Source organism: Podarcis raffonei, chromosome 13, assembly GCF_027172205.1.
Source record: "Podarcis raffonei isolate rPodRaf1 chromosome 13, rPodRaf1.pri, whole genome shotgun sequence".
Classification (NCBI taxonomy): domain Eukaryota; kingdom Metazoa; phylum Chordata; class Lepidosauria; order Squamata; family Lacertidae; genus Podarcis; species Podarcis raffonei.
Window position 1 is genome coordinate 19953701 of NC_070614.1, and position 27690 is coordinate 19981390.

General features: G+C 46.1%; 1 protein-coding gene across 1 annotated transcript; it reads right to left on the reverse strand.

The window, feature by feature from the left end:
- Window positions 1-8320: 8320 nt before the first annotated feature.
- TMEM92 (transmembrane protein 92) lies at window positions 8321-18701 on the reverse strand. Its single transcript, XM_053361219.1, has 5 exons — window positions 18560-18701; window positions 15103-15143; window positions 14100-14153; window positions 12148-12355; window positions 8321-9047 (listed from the first exon to the last, which is right to left on the reverse strand). Exons 1-5 carry the CDS (start codon window positions 18620-18622, stop codon window positions 8940-8942), a joined length of 474 nt encoding a protein of 157 aa, XP_053217194.1. The 5' UTR covers window positions 18623-18701; the 3' UTR covers window positions 8321-8939.
- Between the last annotated feature and the right edge of the window lie 8989 nt (window positions 18702-27690).

The following is a 27690-nucleotide window of genomic DNA, read 5'->3' on the forward strand; positions in this document are numbered from 1 at the left end:
ACGACTACAAGGGCTAAAAATGTTATTAAAGTGGAACTTTAGGCATAAAGAACACAACACGCTTAAAATGCACGATGAAATTGCAAGAAGTGGAAAGTCTGGAGAACAGCCCCACTTCACGGACCTGGCAGCATATAGTGGCTTTCTTTCCCCTTATTTATTTTTTAAAAAACTGTTTATACTGTGCAACAGAGTCTCATACTGGAAATGTCACATTCTTAATTTCTCTCTTTCTCCCTCTCTTTTGGAAAGGGGTGCACTCTGCTGTCATGTATTTTTACCGTTACCTTTACTTTAAAGAAGATGAACAGTTCAGTATCTTGTCTATTGTGTGTGTGTGTGTGTGATAGAAAAGTCGTCTCTCTTGAGAGTGCCGTGTTATTTTCAGTAGCGCCACATTTTAGATGGTGTTTTTGTCCTGGATGTTTTGAAAGCTCGGTAGGTTCTCTTCTAACTGATTTAGTGGATCCTTTCCTGTTGTCATTGCTATAGGGTGGGGGAGAGAAGCATTGTACACGTTTTCCTGTTCTGAATTTTTATTATGGTTATTATAGTTATCTATTTATTTATTTATAAAGAACGGTAAGAACGACACTTTCCGATTAAGAGCGTTCGGATTTTTCCCTTGCAGTTGCTGCAGGCAAACTCAAGAGGGTGCTGTGGCCAGAACAATACCTAGGTACAAACTGGACCAATACAGTGGAACCTCGGTTTTTGAACGTAATCCATTCCGGAAGACCGTTCGACTTCCGAAAAGTTTGAAAACTGAAAGAGGAAACCTCAATTCAATAGGGAAACTCAAAACGGAAGCCGCTTCTGACATTCGGGTTCAAAAACCGGAGCATTTACTTCTGGGTTTTTGGCGTTCAGCAGCTGAAATGTTCAAAAACGGAGCCGTTCGAGAACCGAGGTTTGACTGTACCTATTTTACTTTATTTTATTTCAAAGCATTTCTACAGCTTTTGCTTGCAAAAGCAAACAAGCCTCAAAGCGGTTAGTGAAAAGATAAAAACAAGAAAACCAGGAAAAAATTATGACACTTTAAAAGATACAAAACATTAAAATGCTAAAGCAGATGAAACTTCACATCGCCTATGAACTATGGCAGCTACCTTGCCACCCTAGTTCTGGTATTAGTGTTCAAGTTACTGCTGTGCTGCGAACTTTGAGTGCCGCAACCCCAGAGTCGTTCGGGACTGGACTTAACTGTCAGGGGTCCTTTACCTTTTTAAACATCACAATATATCAATATATCTGAAATAAGGATGGCTTTGTGTTGCATTGGATGGCTTCACAGTTTTCCTCACATTTTGATTTTTGCACAGTGCACACACATACACACCATGATTTGCGATATATCGCCAGGTCAAAAATTATGAGACTGATATGACGATATGGACTGGTTTTGGACTATAGAGTGTTACCTTGGTTCCCAAACTTCATTCGTTCCAGGAGTCCGTTCGACTCCTGAAAACGTTCGAAAACCAAGGCACGGCTTCTGATTGGCTGAAGCGGAAGCCGTGTCAGTCAGAAGCATCATCACGACACGTTTCTCCCTGGAATGGCAGTGTTTCACCACCTCAGCAGTGTCAGGCGCCGGTCACAGTGCCCTCTTGGCAGCTGGCCTGATGTAGTTGGTGACAAGCTTGTTGTCGTCGCCACAGGGCAGTCCAAAGAGCAAAACATCACTGGCTGTGAAGCCGGGAAGGAAAGGACTCCAAGCGAAATCAGGGTGTGGGCGGAGCCAGACAGTGGGCCCAGGAATTCCCTGCGGCTGAAAACAGAAGATGATGACCTATTTATTGACATCCGACCTTTTTCCTTGAAAGAGACTCAAAGTGGCTTACAGTCAAATTAAGAAGTGCTGCAACCACACACACACAGAGAATCATTTAAAAAAAAAAACTGTTATGCATATGTATAATGTATATGCAAGGTAATGTATATGGCACATATTATGTGACATTAGTTGTGCAGACTGTATATTTCACAGAATTGCAGTGCCATTGCTTCTCAAAAGAGGCACTGCAGCCCCCAAGTAAGATACACATTTGCGTAAAATTTGCATTGGCTAATTCATGCAGAGTTGCCGTATTTCAAAAAGTGAAAATCCAGACACACAGGTTGCTGAGCTTTGTTTGGCAAAGTTTGTGCCTGGTTTTTTTAAAAATTTATTTCAGGTGGAATAAAGGTGAAAGTGGTGCTGTCGGCTACAGTGGTTGCTGCAGCAAATAATGCACCCTGGCAGTGGGCAAGAGATTTGGTTTCTTTTGCATTTTAATGCAAACCAACCAAGCTGGCACTTCCCCAAAACAATTCTTCGATCGAAATGCATATTATTCAGAAACTGCACTTCCTTGAATGAACAATATAGCTCTCCAACATGAGTATATATACAAAAAGGCATCTTACAGGGGAAAGTATTTGCGAAAATGCATGAATTAGTGAATGCAGCATACAGAAATGCGTTATCCTAGGGGAAATCGCGTCCATCAGTAGGTGCACTGGTTTATGGTAGGCGAGAGCCATGTTTATATTACGTGCTCACATGCAGCGAAATGTAGGAAGAGCAACCTATGGAAGAATGGTTTCTTAAAGGTAAAGGTACCCCTGCCCGTCAGGGCCAGTCGTGTCCGACTCTAGGGTTGCGCGCTCATCTCGCTCAAGAGGCCGGGGGCCAGTGCAGTCCGAAGACACTTCCGGGTCACGTGGCCAGCGTGACGAAGCGGCATCTGGCAAGCCAGCACCAGCGCCGCACATGGAAACGCCGTTTACCTTCCCTCTATAAAGCGGTCCCTATTTATCTACTTGCACTTAGGGGTGCTTTCGAACTGCTAGGTTGACAGGAGCTGGGACCGAACGAGGGGAGCTCACCCCGCTGCGGGGATTCGAACCGCCGACCTTATGATCAGCAAGTCCTAGGCACTGAGGTTTTACCCACCTGCGTCCCTTTTAACACTTTGATCCATATGCCTGAGATATTTGGAATTAATCTGGGTCTGGCCCTTCTGTTAGGCAGAGTGAGGAGGATGCCTCGCGTGAAGGATGCTCACGGGCAGCAGAGGGCAGCAGCGAGCAAGTTTTTGGAAGACCTGCTGCCAATGCAGATGTAAAATCCAGGAACCAATCTGGTTGGCTTCTTTATCAAATTCAGACTGCTCGGGGTGGGGTGGGGCAGAGGCAGGGGGAGAGATGATAACCACATTAAATAAACTGCCCTTTTAAAGAAGCCCATCTCTCTAGCGGTGTAACTGCCAAGGATAAAGCATGAACACTGCCAAACATTTACCAGCTTGGGGGAAGACTTGGACCTCAATGGAATCACTTAGCTGTGATGCCTGCATCGCAGAGGGTTGGACTAGATGACCACTCAGGTCCCTTCCAACTCTACAGTGATTCCATGAGAACAGGTGTGAGGAAGCTTAGGCCCTCCAGATGTTGCAAGCATGGCCAATGGCTGGGGATGATGGGGCTGTCGTTCCGCAACATCTGGGAGGCTTAAACCTTCCCCTTCCCTGCAATAGAAAATAAGAACGTTACCTTTGCCTCTCTTTCTAAAAATCTGTTTCTACCTCTCCAGCTGTTTGTCTGGCGTCGGTGGCTGTCCTGGTTGTTTTTTATGTTTACACTTTCCTCACTTTCCCTTTTCTTCGTGCTGTTTTATACTCCTAATTAATAGGAGAAAGAAGTAGCTGCTTTTGAGAACCCAGGATGCTGTTGTAACTTATTTTCTTCTCTCTGGTGCACGTTGTGCCCCTGTAGCCACTACTGGAACGGACCCCTTTTGTTACACATTTCTGTTGACTTTTATTAAATTTCAAAGAAAGAACACACAAAATTCGAAACTCTTGTCTTCTTGTGTCTTCTTCTGGCTTCTCGGGCTGAAACTCGTGGCATTTTGGGGAAATTTGGAACGCCGGGGTTTTCTGTGCTTGTTAGCAAGACAGAGCTTGCATGATAGCAACTCGTCCGATTGCCCCACTCTTGAGAAATGCAGGTGATGGGCGATGTTCAAGCTTTACTCAAGAGTAGACCCATTGGGATTTAAGAACACTGCAAAGGGTCCCAGTGGTTTTCACTTCGGCCCGTGCTTTCTAGGCTTGGGCCTGAGTGGTTTTGGCCTTGCTGTTTTCCTCGGGAAAAGGTATTCTTTAGCAATAAATTGGAGCAAACATCTATCTGGAGAAAAACTGGCTCAGGTTTGCTCCAGTTCAGTGGTAAATATTGGGTTTCCCTGGGGGAAAGGGGCAGGGCAAGGGCAAGTCTGGATGAGCCATATGTCTAGGGTTGCCATATGTCTGCTTACCATCTTTTGGGGCAATTTCCCCCAAAAAAAACTTTTCTCCAAAAAGCTCAACTTTTTGTGTCCACATTTTTACTTCTTGAAATATGGGGAATCCTACACAAGTCAGGCCCATGTACTGCTAGTGAATTAGGACCTCAGTAACTGCCCACAGACAGGACGCGGGTGGCGTTGTGGGTTAAACCACAGAGCCTAGGACTTGCCGATCAGAAGGTCGGCGGTTCAAATCCCCGCGACGGGGTGAGCTCCCGTTGCTCGGTCCCTGCTCCTGCCAACCTAGCAGTTCGAAAGCACGTCAAAGTACAAGTAGATAAGTAGGTACCACTCTGGCAGGAAGGTAAACGGCATTTTCATGTTCTGCTCTGGTTCGCCAGAAGCGGCTTAGTCATGCTGGCCACATGACCCGGAAGCTGTACGCCGGCTCCCTCAGCCAATAAAGCGAGATGAGCGCCGCAACCCCAGAGTTGGTCACGACTGGACCTAATGGTCAGGGGTCCCTTTACCTTTACCTAACTGCCCACAGACGCTGGGTGTTGGGGCCAAGCCTGCCTTCAATTTATGAGCTTTAAAACCTTGCATTGCGAAGATTTTGGTTTGTCTTCCAATGTAAGTCCTCAGAGCACTTCAGTCAGTCGTGAAGCACCGTCACGACACTTTTCTCCCAGGAATGGCAGTGTTTCACCACCTCAGCAGTGTCAGGCGCTGGTCACGGTGCCCTCCTGGCATCTGGCCTGATGTAGTTGGTGACAAGCTTGTTGCCATCGCCCCAGTGCAGTCCAAAGAGCAAAACATCGCTGGCTGTGAAGCCAGGAAGGAAAGGACTCCAAGCGAAATCAGGGTGTGACAGAGCCAGACAGTGGGCCCAGGAATTCAATGCGGCTGAAAACACAGGAGATGATGACCTATTTATTGACACCCCACCTTTTTCCCTGACAGAAACTCAAAGCGGCTTACGGTCAAATTAAGAAGTGCTGAAACCACACACACACACAGAATCATTTTTAAAAATTCAATAGAATTGTTATGCATATGTATAATTTATATGCAAGGCTTTTTTTCAGCTGGAGCTGAGCTCCTGTCTCAGGTGGGTCCCATCGCCATTCTAAGAGCTGCAGCACCTCTTTTCCTGGAAAAATAGCATTGGAAACACCAGGACCAATCTAACTGAGTTTGAGAAATAAGTACACAAATTTTAAAAATAGGAAAGGATTTGTGTGTGTAACACTGAAGGAAATGGACCAACACAGCAGAAGTTTTAATATCAGAACAGACATGGAAGTTCATATTTATACAGAAGTTCAAGTGTACCATATTATGTAATGTTGTGATATTAGTTCTGCAGACTGTATGTTTCACAGAAGTGCAATGCCATTGCTTTTCAAAAGAGGAGCTGCAGTCCCCAAATAAGACACAGATTTGCGTAAAAATTGCATTTGCTAATTTATATAGGGTTGGCATTGTTACTTCTGAGCAGTGCTTTTTTTTCTTCTAAAAAGAATATTTAGGGGTACTCTCATTTTCAAAAAGTGAAAATCCGGACACAAAAGTTTTTTGGCAAAATCTCCAAGAAAATTGAAGTTTTTGAGCTATTTTTAAGGGGGGGAAATCAACACTCCTGACATTGCCAAATCCCAGTAATGTCTGAAATGTCTCATCTAGCAGGGCTAGATGTTCAGCAAAGTAGAGCTGGAAAAAAAAGCAAAGTAGATCTGGAAGCCAAAGTGTGTGTGTGTGTGTGTGTGAGAGAGAGAGAGAGAGAGAGAGAGAGAGAGAGAGAGAGATTTGTACTGATTCCTTACCTACAAGTGACCGTAGCATTGCTTGGGAAACCACAAGCAAGGTGATATGCCAGATAACATTTCAGATGAACACAACCATAGCAAGAACCAGGGGAAGGAGTGAGGAGACGTTTCAAAGATTTGGTTCCAGTCAGTCCCTGGGAATCCACTAATATGCAAGAAATGAATGTGTGCAGATCTTCTGCTTGGAAATCCCACACGATAACCACTTTCTCAATCTCAGACCTGCCCCGTTTAAGATTCCTGGTTGCCTCGCATGACGGGCATTGGTACAATGTTTAGGGGGTACAGTGGTACCTTGGGTTACAAACGCTTCAGGTTACAAACTCCGCTAACCCGGAAGTAGTTGCTCTGGGTTGCGAACTTTGCCCCAGGATGAGAACGGAAATCACGCACCTGTGACAGCGGGAGGTCCCATTAGCGAAAGCACACCTCAGGATAAGAACAGTTTTGGGTTAAGAACGGGCCTCTGGAACAAATTAAGTTCATAACCCGAGGTACCACTGTATTCTCATTTTGACTCAAGAAAATCACCATGTTATAGTTCAAATCGGGGGAAATAAATACAGTAAATGGACAAAAGTACAAAGGTTCACAAAATGTTTAGGGGTATGCGTTACCCCTGCGTCCCCCCCAGAAAAAAAGCACTGCTTCTGAGCAACATACTCACTGGCGCTGCGAAAGAGAGGTTGCAATGAGGTGGATTTCGTAGAACCTTATAAACGAAGTGAAAGAGCCATATATTCTCCTGGAGGAGTTCTTGCAGAGGGTAGGCCTACAAGCCAGGGTAGTATAGTGATGGACTAGGATTCAGGAGACCCGGGTCCACATCCCCACTTGGCTAAAAAACCCCACTTGGGGGGCCTTGGGCCAGCCCCTGTCTCTCCAGCCTCATCTCAGCCTCGTTTTGTTCTCCCAATAACCTTGTTATGTTGTTTAGGCTGAGGGGAGGTGGTGAGCTGGAGGGGGTGGGCAGGGAGATCCACGTTTTCCACCTCAAGGTCCGTGGAGGAAAGGTCAATAAACAAACAGACATACCAGATAACATCCTCCATATAATTCCCCATGTGTTGATTTCTATACAATCGTACCTGGCTTCTCAAATGCCTTGCGATGAATGTTTTGGCTCCTGAACGCCACAAACCTGGAAGTGAGTGTTCCGGTTTGCAGACGTTTTTTGGAAGCCGGCTTCCACGGCTTCTGATTGGCTGCAAGAAGCTCCTGCAGCCAATCGGAAGCCGAGCCTTGGTTTTTAGAACGTTTTCAGATGTCAAACAGACTTCCAGAATGGATTCCGTCCGAGAACCAAACTACAACTGTATTGGGCAGTCGCACACAACCCTTTGACCTGGAAGTCCCAGGAACCAAATTTCAGAAGTGTGTAGTGCAGACAGTTCTCCGTCTGATCACACGCAGAGTTCAAGAATGTAAAGAAGATGAGATACCGATGAAAGACAGATGGTTTATAAGAATGATGGAGAAATGGGCAGAAATGACAAGGTTAGCAGCCAAAATTAGAGATAAAAAATGAAGGAACGTTTTTGGAGGAATGGAAGTATTTCATAGCATATCTAAAGAAACAGTTTTATGAAAACACGAACAGGATTTGAAATATGAGTAACAGCTTAGAAATAGTAAGATGAATAACTTAGGATGATACCGTATTTTTCGCCCCATAGGACGCACCTAGGTTTTTTGGGGGGGGAAATAAAGGGGAAAAAATTATTTCCCCCCCCAGGCGTGGGGCTGGCGCGGGGGAAGCCCAAGCTTCCCCTGACCCCAGCCCCCAGAGCAGCCTGCTATCCGCAAGCCTAGGGAACCTGGCGCGAAGTCGTGCTGGGCTCCGGAGGGCTGCGCAGAGCTGCGCAAAGCCCGGGGCTGCAGGCAGCTCTGTGCAGCGTTCGGGAGCCCAGCGCGACTCCGCACCGGGCCCCAGAGGGCTGCGCAGAGCTTCCTGAAGCCTGGAGAGCAAGAGGGGTTGGTGCGCACTGACCCCTCTCGCTCTCCAGGCTTCAGCGAAAGCCTGCATTCGCCCCATAGGACGCACACACATTTCCCCTTCATTTTTGGAGGGGAAAAAGTGCGTCCTATAGGGTGAAAAATACGGTAATTATAATGATAATATGCAACACAAGGGAAACCACAGAACATAGAAGGGTGGATGAGAAGTCACAAGGAGAGTCGAAGGTCTAGGGGGAAATGTGGAAAATTTGAAAATTCAATAAATATATTTTTTTAAACAACAGGGAGGTTTCCTCAGCTGACGAGAGAATTAAAAGGAGTGGGGGGAACTGTGGCTGAGGTTTGTAGCTTAGAATTAAGACCCTTGTGGAGGCAATAAGTATGGAGACACTTTCTTCTGTATCTGGTGAACCAAAGAAGGTGCTTCTTCAACACATAACCGCCCTGAGACCTCCGGGTATAGGGCTGTGTATAAGTTCAATAAATAATAACAACAGCAATAATAATACACATACTAGCCTGATTAGTTAATAACTGATAAGCATGGAGTAAGTCCCACAAGATGCGAAGGTGGCCACAAGCTCGGAGAGATTTTTAACAGGGGTTAGGCAAAGTAATAATAAAGCACAGATCTGTCAACAACTATTCAGCATAATGCCTAATAGAACCTTCATGAGGCAGTATATCTGTGAATACCAAATGTTCGTGGAAGGGAAAGGCCATCATCTATATTCCCTGCTTTTGTGCTTCATAAGGACACCTTGCAGACTGGGAAGGGAATGCGAGCCTCGATCGATCCACCCATTATTATTATTTTTATGTTCTTCTCACAGTTCTGGTTGTAATAGCAGCAGAAACACGGCGCTCTTCAGCTGTCATCTTTCGGTTATGTATGCAGGAGGCTCGGAGATATCCAGAGCTATGTTGTCATAAGCAGGTGGCTGTCCCTCAGGAGTTGGGTAACAGGGTAGCTTCCAAGCAACCTGGAGAGAATGATAGGAACGGTGTCAATGTCAAAACATGAAGATTTTGGGGAGGTTGCTCTTAAACACACACATCTACCCTACCCAACCATCGGGAATGAAAAGGGAAGGAGATTTTCTACAGGGTGGAAAGAAGGTTGTGTGGCGAGTTCCCGACCCCCCTAGGTGGAAATAATGACACACGACACAATTATTAAGGTTAATGGGCTAAAAAAAGGCCACAGCTTTATTGGTTACAGGTGATGAGCGGTATTGGCTTAGGCATTGGTCCTAACCAACTATATCCGACTCCAGCCCGTCTGCTTGAAGTCTGGGAAGGGTTAACCACCAGTCGGGGGAGTCCTGCTGATGCACATCAACTAGGAACTCCCCCGGGGCCATCGTTAGGGGGTGTGCCTTAGGACCTAAACTCCTAGGCTTCGGTCAGGGCCACGCCCCCCGGAATCCTTTATTGGACTACCCTTCAATATGTGGGGCAGGTGATGGCGCTACCTCCCCTCTTCCATCTACAGAACTGTACCTATACCTAACCGCCAATACCCAGAAAGCTAGGCGAAAACCAAGTGGTTGGTGCCAATTTGCCAAGTGGAAAAATTCCTACCAGGTCCCCCCAACGGCGACCAACCATGGTCCATAGCAAGGTCAAAGAAAGCAAACCTTAGAGGGCAGGAGGGTAGGAAAACCGATGCAGCTGGTGGGCGGACAAAGAGGGAGATCCCCGGCTGCGTCCTGCCTTTAAGGGGCAGGCCACACCCCCAGACCAACTCGATTGGCCGGCTAGGGGGTGACGCAGCCGGGAACTCCCCAGTCGGGCAGGGGCTGCCCTCCCACCCCCCTAGGCACGTGGAGGGGCCGTGAAGCCCACAACCCCACCTCCTCCTTAAGGAGGAAGTGGCTTTCTCAGAAGACAACAGCCATCTGCAAAAAGTGAGGGACTCTGTGGACGAACACCGTGCTTTGCCTGCAGAAAGCCTTAGGTTCAATCTCTGGTGCCTTCATGTAAAAGAAAGTGGCAGATGGTGGGAAAGGACCCTGTCTGCGGCCAGGGAGACCTGTTGCCTGTCAGTGCAGGCTATACTAGATTGACAAATATTGTGAAGCTCCTCACCACAAAGCGGTGGAACTCCTTCTTCAACACCACTATAAAGCTTTTGGTGAATGCTGACGACACATCTCTTCACTTGGCCTTTGAGGTGTGTTTTCAAAAATTCCCCTATTCCTTGTCCTAATTGTTTAAATATCCGAAAATGCTGTTTTTCTAGAAAAAGAGGGGCCGGAACTCCCCATGGACACCTCCCTCATCCTCTTAGAATGGCCCCCCACCTGAGAGGTGCCAGAACGGCTGAAACAAAAAGCCCTTTTTGAATTTTAAATAATTGCACCTCACCTAGGGACGTGGGTGGCGCTGTGGGTTAAACCACAGACCCTAGGGCTTGCCAATCAGAAGGTTGGCGGTTCAAATCCCCACGACGGGTGAGCTCCTGTTGCTCGGTCCCAGCTCCTGCCAACCTAGCAGTTCGAAAGCACGTCAAAGTGCAAGTAGATAAATAGGTACCGCTCCGGCGGGAAGGTAAACGGGATTTCCGTGCCCTGCTCTGGTTTGCCAGAAGCGGCTTAGTCATGCCGGCTCCCTTGGCCAATAAAGCGAGATGAGCGCCGCAACCCCAGAGTCGGTCACGACTGGACCTAATGGTCAGGGGTCCCTTTACCCTTTACCTTTACTGGGGCCTGCTGGTGAAGGGCGGGTAATAAATTTAATGATCATTAAAGTAATCATGGTTTGTCTGGTTCAGTATATTTCGGTATATCCCATCAGACTTATGAAGACAATTAAGAAAACGTATTCTCTAACAGCTGGTGATCCATGATTTAAATTTTTTACGTGCTTCTTAGTGTGTGTCTATATGAGACTGATATTTTGATATATTGTATGGAATGGTGGCATTCAAGAATGTTTTTAAATAAATTAATAAATGAGGTAGCTTTCTTTTATGTTCATATAAGTGGCATAGTGCAGGTTGTTGGCACCCTGGGCACAGAGTGTGGCTGCACCAGCTCAAGCTTCGGCTGCCAAACGAGCTGCCTCTGGTTCTGGTTGAGGGAGCCTATCGTGGGGGCACCTGGTTACGCTGCCTCGCACCCAGGACCAGATTTAGGTTTGACGAGGCCCTAAGCTACTGTAGGTAATGGACCCTTTATATGTCCAGCTGTCCTTTGTCAACAACAAATTGTCATTGTTTTTTGTGTTGAATCTATGCTATATGGTAATTTATGGACCTAATAATGAGTCTGACCAAACTGCAGGAGGCAGTGGAAGACAGGAGTGCCTGGCGTGCTCTTGTCCATGGAGTCACAAAGAGTTGGACACGACTAAACGACAACAACAACAATAGGTATCTAAAGCCATTGGCACACAGCAAAATAGGTATTTTTTCAAAGTAATTGTTGAACTGAAACACAGCGGTACCTCTAGATACGAACGAGATCCGTTCCGGAGCCCCGTTCACCTTTAGAAGCAAACATAACTAGTGATGGCTTTTCGCCGCTTCTGCACATGCGCATGACGTCATTTTTAGCGTCTGTGGATGCGCAAGCGGTGAAACCCGGAAGTAACGTGCTACGTTACTTCTGGGTTGCCGCGGAGAGCAACTCAAATGTGCTCAACCCGAAGCGCATTCAACCCGAGGTATGACTATACAATTAAGAAGAAGTATATTAATAGTGAAATACAATTAAGAAGAAGTATATTTTGGGGGGCGCCCAAGAGAGTGTGGCCCTAAACTATAGCTTGTTTAGCTAAATCCGGCACTGCTCAGGCCCTTTCAAAAATCTGCACCCTGGGCCACAGCCCCCCCTGGCCCTCCCCACGCTACACTCCTGGTTCATACAGTATCATTTGAAGAGGCAAAATTGATTTAATGAACATTTGAACCCCTATTTTTCTTGACTTTTGCACCAGGAATGAAGAGGCATGGACTTCTCAATTCGAGGTAGGTCCATAAATCTCTCCTGGGCTCACCGGAAGCAGGCTAGCTGTCATTGTGGCAGGAATACCTGCCATCTCTCACGAGCAGAAGAAAGAGTCACATGAGATGGTTACCTCACTGTAGGGGGGAGGATCCATGCTCTCTTGCTGTGAAGGAGCTGTAGGCACAGGTGGGGCAAAGGCAGGCGGCAAGGTGGGCATGTGTATTGCCACTTCTTCTCGGTCAGTCTCCTCCGGGTCCTTGCAAATTGCGCAGCAGCACTTAAAAAGCACCGTCAGGCAGCCCACACCCACGCCGATCCCAATGACCGTGACGAGACCTCTGCATGGAGACAAAGGAGAGGCATAGCATAAGTCTAGCTCCTGGATCTACCAAACCCCATCAAGGAAATGTTTTATCTTTTTAAAAAAGTTAAAGGGACCCCTGACCATTAGGTCCAGTCACGGACAACTCTGGGGTTGCGGCACTCATCTCGCTTTACTGGCTGAGGGAGCCGGCGTACAGCTTCCGGGTCATGTGGCCAGCAGGACTAAGCAGCCTCTGGCGAACCAGAGCAGCGCATGGAAACGCCATTTACCTTCCCGCTGGAGCGGTACCTATTTATCTACTTGCACTTTGACATGCTTTCGAACTGCTAGGTTGGCAGGAGCAGGGACCGAGCAACGGGAGCTCACCCTGTCGCGGGGATTTGAACCGCCGACCTTCTGATCGGCAAGTCCTAGGCTCTGTGGTTTAACCCACAGCGCCACCCACGTCCTTATTTTTTACCATGCTGCTAATACAGAATATCTGAAACCCACCACCAAGAAGACATTCCTTCTCTAGGCTGCATTCTGCTCCAGGGCATTGTTTTTCTCCCAGCCCCCCCCCCTGCAAGTTGAGCATACAAATTTGCATTGTATCAGGAATAAAATGCTTGCAAAAAAGAAAAACTGTATGGCAGTGGAAGATTAGACTACTGCAATACACTCTCTTTGGGGCTTCCCTCGCGCTTGATCTGGAAGCAGCAGAGAGGGCAGAATGTGGCGGCACGATTGCTGACATGAATGAGACCCTTTCGGTGTATAATACTTGTGGTTTTTAAGGAAGTCTTAAGGAATTGTTTAGATAATGCAGATGGGCACATGACCAGGGCCGGATTTAGGTTTGATGAGGCCCTAAGCTACTGACGGTAATAGGGCCCTTTATATGTCCAGCTGTCCTTTGTCAACAACAAATTGTCGCTGTTTTTGTGTGTGTGCTGAATATATGCTCTATGGTAATTTATGGACCTAATAGGTATCTAAAGCCATTTGCACATAACAAAATAGGTATTTTTATCAAAGTAATTGATGAACTGAAATACAATTAAGTGAAATAATTATTAAGCTCTAACTTAAAATGATTTTTTATTCATAACAAACTTAATAATGCAAACACGCGTTTGGCAATAACTAAAGTTCCTTTAGAGACACAATTTACAAAGACTCATAATCTAGTCTCTAGAAACTTGCTATAACATGTAATAATAATAGGTGTAAATATATGATGCAAACCATTAATAATTATAAATAATTATAAATAGCAGAATGTAGGCACCCTATATATAGAAATGAGCAAACCAGTGATATTTTAGGGAGCAGGCTAGCAGGCGGGGCCCACGACTTACATCATAGGAGCCTACACAACACAAAACACTGTTGCTGTATGTAGCTTTTATTTTATTTGTTTTTTAGCTTATATTTTGGAAATGTACACCCATTTTTGTCTTTAATTTTTTTGGGGGGGCCAAGAGAGTGGGGCCCTAAGCTATAACTTGTTTAGCTTATATGTAAATCCGGCACTGGGTGTAGCTTCAGGAGAGGGGGTGTGGCTGGGAAGGGGGCATAGCCGGGACCACATTTGGTTCCCGGCCCCTGGAAGCACACAAACGGAATCCTCCAGTCCATCAATCTGATATTGGACCAGTCTCAATGCTGGTGCGATCATGGACAAACCAAAGTCTTCTCCTGCCAATTCACAAGCAGTGATTCCCCCACCTAATCCACTCTCCAGGGAGGGGGTCCCATACTCGCTCCATACGTACATGGACCAGCCAGGCATTGTCCATTCAATGCAGGTGCAGTAGCTGCCTATACACCTTGAAGAAGGAGAGAGGCAAAGGTTTAGAAAAACAAAAGCTATTATTATTATTATTATTATTATTATTATTATTATTATTATTATTTCTGTTTAATATACCACCCTTTATCAAAAGATCCCAGGGCGGTGTACCCCATTAAAACCACATTGTAGAACATTAGTAACAAATAATAATAAAACAGAAAAAGGCCGCTCTCGCTTTGCCCACCACTCCTCCCAACCAGCTGCTCCTGAATTTTCCATAACATTGCGGGTAGAGGCTGCATCTCAGTGGCACAGCATGTGTTTTGCATGCAAGTTTCTAGGCTCAAACTTTGCATGCAAGTTTCTAGCTCTCAGCAGCGAGAGCTGGGGAAGGAAACCCTGGAGAGGGTCTGGATTTCCTCTCAAGCCCAGTTTTTTCGGCCATGCCATTTTTTTTGCTTGGGTTTTCCTCACCTCCACCCCTGTTGTCTTAAAGGTAAAGGGACCCCTGACCATTAGGTCCAGTCGTGACCGACTCTGGGGTTGCAACGCTCATCTCGCTTTTTTGGCCGAAGGAGCCGGCGTACAGCTTCCAGGTCATGTGGCCAGCATGACTAAGCCGCTTCTGGTGAACCAGAGCAGCGCACAGAAATGCCGTTTACCTTCCCTCTGGAGCGGTACCTATTTATCTACTTGCACTTTGACGTGCTTTTGAACTGCTAGGTTGGCAGGAGCAGGGACCGAGCAACGGGAGCTCACCCTGTCGCGGGGATTCGAACCGCCGACCTTCTGATCAGCAAGCCCTAGGCTCTGTGGTTTAACCCACAGCGCCACCCGCGTTGCACCAATTTCTACCCAATTTTTTTATCTACCCAATTTCCCCATGCCCAGGTTGGACGCTCATCCATTTAAGGTCTGAGCCAGTCCTAGCATATTCAGTACAGGAGAACAGGCCAGAGGAAGAAGCTGGAGCTGTAACTTACGAGTAATTCATACAGTTTCCTTCTCCTTTGAACGTCAAAACCTAGAAAGAGAACGAATCTGGAAGTGAACGACTGGAAAGGAATATGTCTTTATTTAAAGTGCATTTATTTATTTAGTTTATATCCCACCCTTCCTTCAGCGAGATATTTTTATCTTGATCTTCACCAAAAAAAAAAAGTTGCCAGTGAAGGTTGTGGACCAATTATTTAAAAAATCAAGTTCCCTACCTTGAGCTAAAAGACACAACACGAAAGGAGGAGGGTTGGGGACGGAGGAGGAAAAAGCAAATTTGGGCACTACCATATTTTTCTGTGTATAAGGTGCCCCCACGTATAAGACGACCCCTATTTTTTTTAACCCAAAATTAAGAAATCAAGTTGTTTAGCTTTGGGTGGGGGTGGGGGAGGTCACTTCCGTCAATCGCTCACCCGCCTGCCCGCCACTGCCAATTGCTTGCCACAGCCACTGCCGATCACACACCTCACCGCAGCCACCAATTGTCTGCCTGCTCACCGCCACCAACAATCCACCCGCCCACTTTTCACAGCTGCCAATCGCCTGCCCAATTGCCGCAGCCACATCCAATCACCAGCAGGCCTTGCTGCAGCCACCAATCAACCGCCCAATCACCGCTGCCAATCTTCTGATGCTGCTGCCACTAATCGCACGTCCCCCCTCTGCATTCACTATCCTCGTATGAGACGACACCCAATTTTTGCCTAGCTTTTTTTTTAGCGAAAAGCATCGTCTTATACACAGAAAAATATGGTAGTTTCCAAAGTTGTGAAGTTCTTCTAATGAGCTGGTCTCGCAGCAAATCCACTTCTGCTTCCCTTGTCTTCCTCTAATGATGGAATATTAATGGGAAATATGTTGCTTTTCTATCCATCTGCTTGAAAAACACACCTTTAGCTGGCAAGCAAGGAAGAAATGAGGCCGAGTGACAAAATATTTGCTTACAAATTTCCCACCTAGGGTCAATGTGCATGCTGAGAAGCCACTTCTGGTTTATTCCAAAGGTGAACTGGAAGTCTTGGTGTGATTCCCTGCCGTACTGCAAGAAGCTTAGGGGACCATGGGACCAAGAGTTCAGGGATGCTTTGTGCACCAAACAGTCTCAGTGAGAGTCTGACTAAATGTTCGTGAGACACTGGAGGGGTGTAGTGCTTAGAGGATGGGTAGGCAAATTAAGGCCCAGGGGCTGGATCCGGCCCAATCGCCTTCTCAATCCGGCCCACGGATGGTCCGGGAATCAGTGTGTTTTTACATGAGCAGAATGTGTGCTTTTATTTAAAATGCATCTCTGGGTTATTTGTGGGGCATAGGAATCCATTCTTTTCCCCCTTCAAAATATAGTCCAATCCCCAGGGCCCCCTGCTGAAAAAGTTTGTTGACGCCTGGCTTAGAGTGATGCCCTGGGCAGAACCAGGTTCACATACCCACTCAGCCACTGGGTGATTTAGTCACCCTCTCTCTGCCTAACCTACCTCACAGGGTTGTTGTGTAGATTAAACATGGGAGGGGAAGCAGGAATGCCAGAGATGGGGAGCCCATGGCCCGGCAGCAATTATTACACAGTTCCCACCAGCCCTGGCAAATGGTATGGGAAGATGGGAGGTTAGCAAGTGATGGCAGTGGCAGAGCTAGCTGCTTGGGTACCCAGAGTGGTCACATGATGTGCACCCGGGGGCGGGGTGATCCTTTCGGCAGGGATCCGATTTCGGCGCCGCAGCATGATCCTCCTAGTGGGGGTCTGATCATGGCGCGGTGGCGCGATCTGCCATGGGGGGATTTTGTCACCCCCCAGATGACACTCAGAGTGGACCACCCCTACCGCCCTCCCTTTCTATGCCCCTGAGTGATGGTGGCAAGCTATTCTGTGCCCTAGGAAAGACTAACTGCTTGCACTCCCCGCAAAAAGAAAAAAAGGAAAATTGCTAACTTTGATGTTCAAAAACAGATGCCTTGTAGGGAAAAAATGGAAAAGGACTCCAAACTGCTAACTTTATTTTAATTGCAAGGATAAGGAATACGACGATCTTTGGTCACCTTTCTCAAATAGAGAAGAAAATGATTTCTAGTTCACAAATTATTTTGAACAACCTTGCGAATTGTAATTAAAAAATGTAAGTCTCTTAAAATTTTCAGTTTGGGGCACATCTCCTTTTCCGTTGCAAATTTTGACACCAATTCCTTCAGACCAAGTGCTGACACTTGCACATGTTTAATCGGATTAGCTGCCAAGCCAACTAGTCTCTTTCGCAACGTTGTTGAGAGTATGTAAATTGATAAAATTAATCATTTTACACGTATTTTTTCCTTGTTTCTATAGATGCAATTATTTCTACTGTTTTTATATCTGTAATTGGTTCGTTCTTGTCGGCATCTGTCTGTCTTGAGAGACAATGGCCATCGTATTGCATCCCCTCCAATATTTCTCAAAGTAAAATGGGAATATGCTTCAAAAAGGACAAGCAGGACAGTCTGGAAACAAATAAGAAACTGGAATAGTTTCTGTAATTTGGGGGCTATCCCTGTGACATCAGGGCACTTGGAGGGTCTGGCTGTCCAGGCAACAAGACTGCCCACTCTCAGTAATTGATAGATCACATGCAATGATAATACTTAGTATTTGACAGCCCATGAGATTTCATATTTGAAAGCTGCCAAAATAAAAAGTATTGTAAGGGAGCATGAGCCTAAATTTTGAAGCCAGCATTTGCCATTCAACACCCCCTGCCAAATTTAAATAATTAATTCAAACTTTCTCACAGAAAAAATTACAGGGCAAATAGGGAAAGAATTCATTTCAGCATCAGTAAAACTTGTCTATCCCCTTCTGAACTATTTCTAAGGATGGAGATGTCCTACCCTCCCTCAGTTGCAGACTGCTATTCAATCATGTATTACAAACCAACGCCCCTTTTCTGTTTCAATACTTCTTTCTGAATGTTAAAAGGACAGGTTAGGAAGGGGAAATCTATTTCCCTACCTTTAACAGTCAAAGAGATCTCACCATCTTACACTCTTCACACCATTAATTCGCAGAAATATAAAAAGGGCCATGCTGGATCAGACTGGATTTGCAAAAAAACCAAAACCCTTCATGTCCATCTAAACTAAGAGGCACCACCGTATCTTGTGGCAAGGAGTTCCGTAAACCACTTAATGTGCCAAGTGAAGAAGTACTGCTTTTCTTTTGTTCCGAATTTGACTGCCCATCGGTTCCATTGGGGGAGACACAATACTGGGAGAGAAGAATAACAACTTCTCTCTATAGCATGTCTCGCCTCTCGGCAACTTAGTTCCCCACCCACTCAAAACCTAAAATATCCCCAAAGTCGGAGCCTTTCCTCGCTGATAAGGTTCCCTCCCTTCCACAGCTCATTGGGGCTGCCTCTTCCAGCAACGTCCCCAGCTCTGTGCTGTGAGTCCCACGGCATCCGGCAAACTCACCTCCCGGTAAACAGCGAAGAGGCAAGTCAGTAGTCTTGCTGCTTGGTTTCGCCATGTCGCCATCCTCTTGCCTTGCAGTTCAGTGCCCTGTGCACGACTCGGATCGCTCAGAGAAAGTCTTATCTTGCTCGCCGCCCTGTGGACTTTGCCTGAGGGTGGGGAACGGGGTCATTGCCACCGGGTGCAAGACACCGTCATGTGCTGTGCTGAGCACACAGCAAGGTGCGGAGAAGGAGATCAGGCATTTGCCAGGGCTCCCCAGACTAGCAGAGGGTTCCCCTGCCCCACCAGGGCTACCAAACTTTGTATGGAATTTCCAAGGAGATCAGGTGAGGCATGAGAGAATTGTGCGTCTTGCCTCTCCTAAGTCAGGAGGAGCATGGATTCCATGTGAAACAGCAAGGCAGGAGTTTACAACCCACTGGACGTGGGGTATTACAATACAACATGATAATCCTTATTGTCATTGTCCCATACAGAACGACGAAATTGGGGGGGGGGGAGTCTACATAAGACATTCAAAACCAACAAGCCTGCTATCCCACCTATCCCAACCTGGTTAGCCCCATAAAAACTCTGATACCCCATTTTAAAAATACAATACACTCCCATAGAGACTCCTTACACTGCGTTTAAAACCAAAATCACATTTGGATAGAAACTGTTTCTCAGGAGGCTAGTTTTTAAGATCTTCTGCATATTCAAATTCAATTTACTTGCTCGTTTAATTGTCTGCTGTAAATACACACTCTTATAAAACTGCAGGTTATTACAATAATCCTGCTAATGTTTTTGTTTACAATTTATCTGTAAATATTCAATAAACCATTTCCATTCGTTTATAAAAAAGTTTGTTATCTTGATTTCTTAGTCTTCTGGTATGTTTCGCCATTTCTGCATAGGTTTTTGTATCCATTCTTCCTTTACTGCAATTGTATCGGGAAGTTTGTAATGCTTGATGTTTTACTATGTTTTTATATGTGCTTTATGTGGGACGCGGGTGGCGCTGTGGGTTAAAGCCTCAGCACCTAGGACTTGCCGATCGCATGGTCGGCGGTTCGAATCCCCGCGGCGGGGTGTGCTCCCGTTGTTCGGTCCCAGCGCCTGCCAACCTAGCAGTTCGAAAGCACCTCTGGGTGCAAGTAGATAAATAGGGACTGCTTACCAGCGGGAAGGTAAACGGCGTTTCCGTGTGCTGTGCTGGCTCGCCAGATGCAGCTTGTCACGCTAGCCATGTGACCCGGAAGTGTCTGCGGACAGCGCTGGCTCCTGGCCTATAGAGTGAGATGAGCGCACAACCCTAGAGTCTGTCAAGACTGGCCCGTATGGGCAGGGGTACCTTTACCTTTACCTTTATATGTGCTTTAAGCCAGCCAGAGCAGCTGCGGAAGAGTTGTTGTTGTTGTTGAGGGGTAAGCACCATTGTTTTTAACAGAACTTACTCCCAGTTAAGTGTATATAGGATTTCAGCTGCTATCATTTGACCTGTGTCACTTCATTTTTTCTAGATGCTTGCATTATTATTATTATTATTATTTGACTTCCTTCCCGCTCTTCCTTTCCCCCTTTATTACATTTCTATCACCTGAAGATCACAGGGTGCTTTACAGTATAAATTGTGTAACCAGCTGTTCCCTGATTTGCCTGTCACCGCGAGGCAATGACTCATCCTTAGCCATGGCAGTAGCCACTCAAAATACTGGTGTGTCCTTCAGCGTCATGGAAACGGCTTGAGGCGTCATGTGCTTTGTGATATTGAACTTTAAAAGGGGAATCCCGTGTAGTCTGATATCTTGCTGGTGACACGCGTACCTGTGGAGAAAACGGTGTGTCCTCCTGAAATGTGAGATTACTTCCTGTTTTAGAGGGAAACTGAGGCAGGAGGGGGAAGGCAAATCAACTCTTCTTTCCAGGACATGACTGTTACCATAGGAGACAATTTCTAGGAGGTGAGGTTCCTTCAGCCCCATCCCCCATAAAATATTTGAGGGGGCCAGACACTTCCCCAAATCCATGGGGATTGCCATTCACATGGTATCCGTGTGTCTCATCTTGCGATTGATTATTTGGAATAAAATATTTTATTCACGTTGGCACCCCTGACTGCTATCTTGAGCAGGGGGCAGCTGAATTCATAAGGAATGGGTTGTGTTTATTTTATTTTATTATTTTAACCCTTTTAAAGACTTAATGCTATTTGGTTGCTCTCAACTTCCAAGGCAAGCATTCAAATATAGATTCTAAGGGAAGACAATATCTTAACACCTGGGAAGATCTGTAGGGAAGGAGGTGGTCTTTCAGATATCTGAGGCCTAAGTCATGTAGGGCTTATACAAGGGCAGACACTGATGCCGAAATCCAGGATCGCCTGAGCTTTGCAAGTGCAGCTTTCTCCGGATTGAAGTGCAGAGTGTTTGAGGACCAAGACATTCGCAGGGGAACCAAAATGCTTGTTTACAAAGCTATTGTACTACCAACCTTACTGTATGCTTGTGAAACGTGGACTGCTTATAAACGCCATCTCCAACTCCTTGAAGGATTCCATCAACGGTGTCTCCAAAAAGTTTTACATATCACCTGGGAAGACAGGTGAACTAATTCCAGTGTACTGGAATCAGCAAAGATCAACAGTGTCAAAGTTATGATTCTTCAACATCAACTTCATTGGACTGATCGTGCTGTGAGGATGCCTGGTTCCAAAGCAACTACTCTATTACAAACTTAAAAATGGAAAGAGTAGTGCTGGTGGTCAACAAAAGAGGTTTAAAGACTCTCTCAAGGCAAATCTTTAAAAATGTAGTATAAACACCGACAACTGGGAAACACTGGCCTGCGAGCGCTCCAGTTAGAGAACAGCCTTTACCAAAGGTGTCATGGGCTTTGAAGATGCGTGAACTCAGGACACAAGGGAGAAATGTGCTGAGAGGAAGGCACGCTTGACAAATCCACACCATGATAAACTCTTGCCCAGAAACCTATGTCCCCATTGTGGAAGGACGTGTGGATTCAGAATTGGCCTCCACAGACACAGACGGACTCACTGTTAAAACCGTGTTTATGGAAGACAATCTTACTCGGCTACGAGTGATCGCCAAAGAAGATACGGAGAACTGAATTCAAGGCTGGAAAAATGAGAAAGTGGGAGAAACAAAAACGGACAGATTCACCCACCCTGAAGTAAAGCAGAGCCCACCAAATAGACAGTGGTTATTATGGGTTTCAGCCACAAGGTGTCAGTCCAAGCCTGGCGACGGAAGGTCACCTTGGCTGTTAATGGTCTTTCCTGATGGTTAACCAAGATGCTAGGAGTGTGACCCACCTGAGTTCAGTGCTGTTATGCAGGTCTTCCACCAGCCTCTTCTTAATGCCAAGCACAGCAAATAACTTTTGGATCCTTAAAGTTAAAGGGACCCCTGACCATTAGGTCCAGTCGCGGACGACTCTGGGGTTGCGGCACTCATCTCGCTTTACTGGCCGAGGGAGCCGGCGTACAGCTTCCGGGTCATGTGGCCAGCAGGACTAAGCCGCTTCTGGCGAACCAGAGCAGCGCACGGAAACGCCGTTTACCTTCCCGCTGGAGCGGTACCTATTGATCTACTTGCACTTTGACGTGCTTTCGAACTGCTAGGTTGGCAGGAGCAGGGACCAAGCAACGGGAGCTCACCCCATCACAGGGATTTGAACCGCCGCCCTTCTGATCGGCAAGTCCTAGGCTCTGTGGTTTAACCCACAGCGCATATGTGCAGATAAATTCATAAACAGTCATACCCTGGAAGTCAAACGCCTTGTGAGTTTTGGCTCCCAAACGCTGCAAACTCGGAAGTGAGTGTTCTGGTTTGCAAATGTTCTTTGGAACCCGAATGTCCGGCACAGCTTCCAGTTGGCTGCAGGAGCTTCCTGCAGCCAATCGGAAGCCACGCCTTGGTTTCCAAACGTTTTGGAAGTAGAATGGACTTCCGGAATGGATTCCATTCGACCGCCGAGGTATGACTGTATCCCAAAGACATTATAGTCTTTGTTTACCTTCATTCCGGGGAAGCCAAACCCTGGGTAAGTGTTGGGACGCCCCGGTCTCTCAAAGCTCAGAGACAGAGGTGCATGCAACAGTGCTTTGCAATTTGTATATGGTGTCTGTTTGATAATGTGTGGTTTGTTATGCCTAATAAAGGATACTCTAACACGCAACAGTGCTTTGAAAACAAACCTTTGCTTTCTGTCTTCAAAAAATACAGTGGTACCTCGGGTTACAGATGCTTCAGGTTACAGACTCCGCTAACCCAGAAATAGTACCTCGGGTTAAGAACTTTGCTTCAGGATGAGAACAGAAATCGCACGGCGGCAGCAGGAGGCCCCAATAGCTAAAGTGGTACCTCAGGTTAAGAACAGTTTCAGGTTAAGAACGGGCCTCCAGAACGATTTAAGTTCTTAACCAGAGGTACCACTGTATATTAAAATTGTCACCCCCTCCCTCTTTCTCTCTCCTGAAATTCTACAGCAAAGGGAAGATTCTTTTTTTAAAATTTTACTTCCACAAAACTCCATCTGGCCTGACTTGCCCCCTTTCATTTCTCCTTTCTGGAATGTAACAACGGCAGGGATCTCCTCCGCCTCGGCTCCTTTTTCTTTTTTTAAATAATAATAATAAAAACCCTCATGAAGTTGCAGCTGCCACGTACACCAGTGGTTGGGAGTCTGGAGAGGCTGAGCTGATGGCTTTCCCAGGCTGGTGGCAGCTGGGGTATGTATTTATTTATTTATTTTCCACCCCGCTGTGTCCGCTGGCAAGCTGGCTTTTCCATGGAGAGGCCCCTGGAAAAGGAGGCTTGGTTTAGGAGGGTGTTCCTTGCTCTTTCTCTCCCCCCCCAACATACACACTTTCTGTGGTCAGGAGACAGCAAACCCCGCTTTGAACGGAGAAAGAGTCTGAATCAGACAGCAGCACAATCTGAGAAGTGTCAAATCAGGAAATTGGCTCCAGCTCTGTCGCAGCAGATTTTTGGTTGGCCTCCCCTTCCCCATTCTGCTGGAGCTCATCCTCTCCTGGAAGCCACACCTTCCTCTGACCTGGAAATGCTTCTTCCAGATCTTCAGGTGCTGGAACCCATTGAAACCTGACCAAAGTGAAGTCCTGTCTTGGCGCCAACATTGCCAGCTCCCATGCAGAAGAGAAAACCGCACAGGGCCTTCAAGCGGTGGCGTGTGGGGAAGGGGCATGGCCCCGGGTTCAAATTTCTGAGGGGGTCCTCCAGGGGCCACCAGGCAGGCTCCCACACTGTGAGGAGGCGAGTCACACCCGGGCTGAGCCTTCAGACCTGTGGCGGCAGCGGCACCTCCGTCTCCTTGTCACCAGCGAAGGGACACCTGTTTGCACTCCACCCCTGAACCAGCCAAGAGGGAGGGATGGGGAGGGTGTTGTCACTGCCCACCAAGGAGGGAGGAAGAAGAAGGTTGGAAAGCATTGCTGCAACCCAGAGCACATCACTGCAAGGACAGGAGGGCAGGGCAACACAGCGGCGCCCCTGGCTTCCACATTTCTTGCCTTATTTCTGCTCCCAAGTTGGGGCTAGTTTGCAAGAGGAGACTCCCTTGGTTAGATGCTGGCCAGAGAAGGGACTGGCCATTGCCCAGTCCACCGTGTGTGTGTGCATGCAACATTTGCCCTGCCCCGGGCACCAGCAACCCACGCTATGCCCCTGCCTTCAAGGGGTCCAGCTATCAACAGGGTCTGGGATCTACAGTACCCTCAGCCATCAGAAATCTCCCTAATGAACATTGGCTGCACCATGGAACTCAGTGGGGCTTACTTCTAAGTAGAACTGTGTGAGATTGTGTTGTAAGGGCATGGACCTGTTCCATTAATGTTTGGAATCCAGGAAGCTGAGGGTGGAATTTAATGTAGTATTTAGGAGACTGCTTGTGTTAGGGTAAGCCCAGTAGAACAATCTCCCTTCTCTCTGCCCCCCTGAGGGCTGTTCTGGAGGTTCTCCTGACCCAAAATCCCAAAACCAAAATACTGAATAATTCAATTTAAAAAAATATTAGGGCAAATAAGGTCTTAATGGGCATCTAAAACATAGTTGATGCCTCTCATTAAGATGGAGTCATGGACGGCCATAGGTAGCAATCTTGTTTACTTCTGATGTTCCTATTCAGGGATGCCGGAGGTTAAGGATGGGCGAGAATTTATATTCATTTTCATTTAAAGGCAAACTTACCTAATTTTCACCTTTTTGGGAAGCAATGCAAAAACCAAAACACAGCTATCCTTGAAAATTCTCCAAATCTTACGCAGTAGTTTTCCAGCCAACTAATCTGTACAAAATGTGTATTTTACTGAAAATAACATACAGAAGTGCATTTATTTAGGTTGAATTGCTGTGCAAAAATTGTATATCAGGGGAAACTGCTATCAAAATGTGTGCATTAGAATAAATCTGCACTAAAATTCTGCCTGAATTTTCACAAGGACTTCAGATGCTTAGATACAGTTTAGCTACAGCAGGATCCAAATTCGCAGAATGAGTTCTCCATGAATGCATAGGAATGGATGCAAACGGACTGAACTTGGAACTGGAATACGGATAGATCAATAGATCAATTGGTAGGTAGGTAGGTACAGCTTTAGGAGCAGGATAGTTAAAGGACCATTTTCTTCCATATGAATTTGTCTTCTCATTAAGATCTGTTGAAGATGCTCTACTCCACACCCCACCTAGGGTGACCATGTGTGTCCTGGTTTTCAGTTTTTAAGACACTCCCAAAGAAGGGAGAGAGTAGGAGAAACCTTAAATTTTCCCATCAATAGTTAACAGTACCTGGGCAGCAAATTCAGCAAGCGCCGATGGGTCTTTTAAAATATTTTTGTTTTGCCTTCATTTGGTCTGCTGAACTGAAACTATTTTTATTGATCCACATTTTCCCCAATCTTGAGTTCATGTCTCAGCTTTTCCACATCTGTTCACTGTTTTTTTTTTAAGTCATCGTGAAAATTCATCAGTGACCTGTTCCTAATATACACATCTTTGCATGCAATTCTGCCCAATTTACACATTTCTGTAGAACAATTTCCCCTAATGTAAAGCGTTTTTGTATGGTTTTATTTTACTAATATTTGCCTGTTTAGGCCCACTTTACTCCTAAATAGGCATTTTTATTTTACTTGCTTGGAGAACCATGTTGCAAAATTCAGAGAACTGTGACTTATGAAAGATGGCTCTGCTTGCTTTCTTGTTGTCTTTTGGAAAGTGAAGGTTATGTTGGTTCACCTTTAGATGCAAACTGAATTGCATTTCTCCTCCACCCCTACTCAGAAGTTGTTGTTTAGTCGTTTAGTCATGTCTGACTCTTCGTGACCCCATGGACCAGAGCACACCAGGCACTCCTGTCTTCCACTGCCTCCCGCAGTTTGGCCAGACTCATGCTGGTAGCTTCAAGAACACTATCGAACCATCTCGTCCTCTGTCGTCCCCTTCTCCTTGTGCCCTCCATCTTTCGCAACATCAGGGTCTTTTCCAGGGAGTCTTCTCTTCTCATGAGGTGGCCAAAATATTGGAGCCTCAGCTTCAGGATCTGTCCTTCCAGTGAGCACTCAGGGCTGATTTCCTTCAGAATGGATCGGTTTGATCTTCTTGCAGTCCATGGGACTCTCAAGAGTCTCCTCCAGCACCAGAATTCAAAAGTAGGTCCAAGTGAATTCAATGGGACTTGCTTTCAGTTACATGGTCATTGATTGCAACCTTAGTAAATTACGATGAATTAAATGAATCAAGGCTACAGTATTCTGGTCACGGCAAAAGGTGTCAAAGGCTGCGCATGATTTCCTGGATCTTCTTCTCCAGCAGTGAAGAGATTGGTCTGCCCTTGGAGAAGGTGATTCAGTGTTAGATGCCTCCATGTAGGGTTGGGGGCAAAATTTCTCAGTTCTCATTCAAAGGCAAACTGACTTTCTGAAACAAATTGTGAACCAAAACAAAGCTGTCTTCTGAAATTTGCATTTCTCTGAATTTTGCAATGCAGTTCTCCAGCCAAGGAACCAGTACAAAAAAGCATATACTAATGTGTGCATATAAGTGCATCTATTAATGAAAAGAAAATAACATATGAAGATGCTCTATGTCAGCAGGAATTCCTTGCAAAAATGGCTATATTACTCAAAACTACATAGAAAGATGTGCCTATTCGCTCCAAAATTTGCTCTAAAATGCTGGTTAGTTTTTATTTTAACTCAGATCTGCAGATGGCTGCAGAAATTTAAGAACTGCAGATTGTGGAAATGAGATGCTGAAAGAACCAAAACCGACCTATTTGCACTTCTTGTTTCTATGGGATGGCAGAAAGGCCACTATCTTTAAAGTGCTAGACAGGGAAAAGTTTGGGGGTGCATGCCATGTGTGTATTTATTATTATTTGTAGTGTATTTAGAGCAATTTTACACCACTCTTCAGCTTCAAAGGCTCCCAGGGCATAACAATAAATTAAAACAAGTCAGTCACTCTCCAGAGACTTACAATTAAAAAACAAAACAAAACACTGACACAAAACGAAATAGAGACAGAGAGGAAAGAGATGGAGGGGGGAACTATACAGAATCCATAGAAAGTGCCCCCCCCAACATATCCCTGAAATGAGGAACAAAGTATGCTGGCCCTGGAGCTGACATAGTTTATTTTGCACCCTAGATGGGAGGAAAAGAGTAGATTTGAGCATGTGCAGAATGCTTTCTCCAAAATACATGGGGAACCATAGCCAGCCCTGCCCATATCCCTCTACAAGTAGGGCAAAGAGCTACTAGGAGAGAAGCACATAGTTTAGGCAGGCTTAAGCCACACCAACTTTCCTTTTCAAAATAAAAAACACACTAATTTACTTAACGTGAAAAAGCTTTCTCCCGATGCAGCCCTGGAGGGATTTGGAACGACAAACTGACATGGCATTGTAGGGCGGGGTGTTGGGGGGGGGGAACTAATGCAAGGAAGAGGAAGCAACAGTAGCCTAGATCGGGGGATAGAGTTACCTATCAAGAATGTGAGAAGGAGGGAGGAACGAGCGAGGAGATGCTCTGAGCCAAATTGGTTTCATCATCTCTCCTCACGCCGGTTTGCATCTCCCGGATTCCACAACTCGCTGGTGGA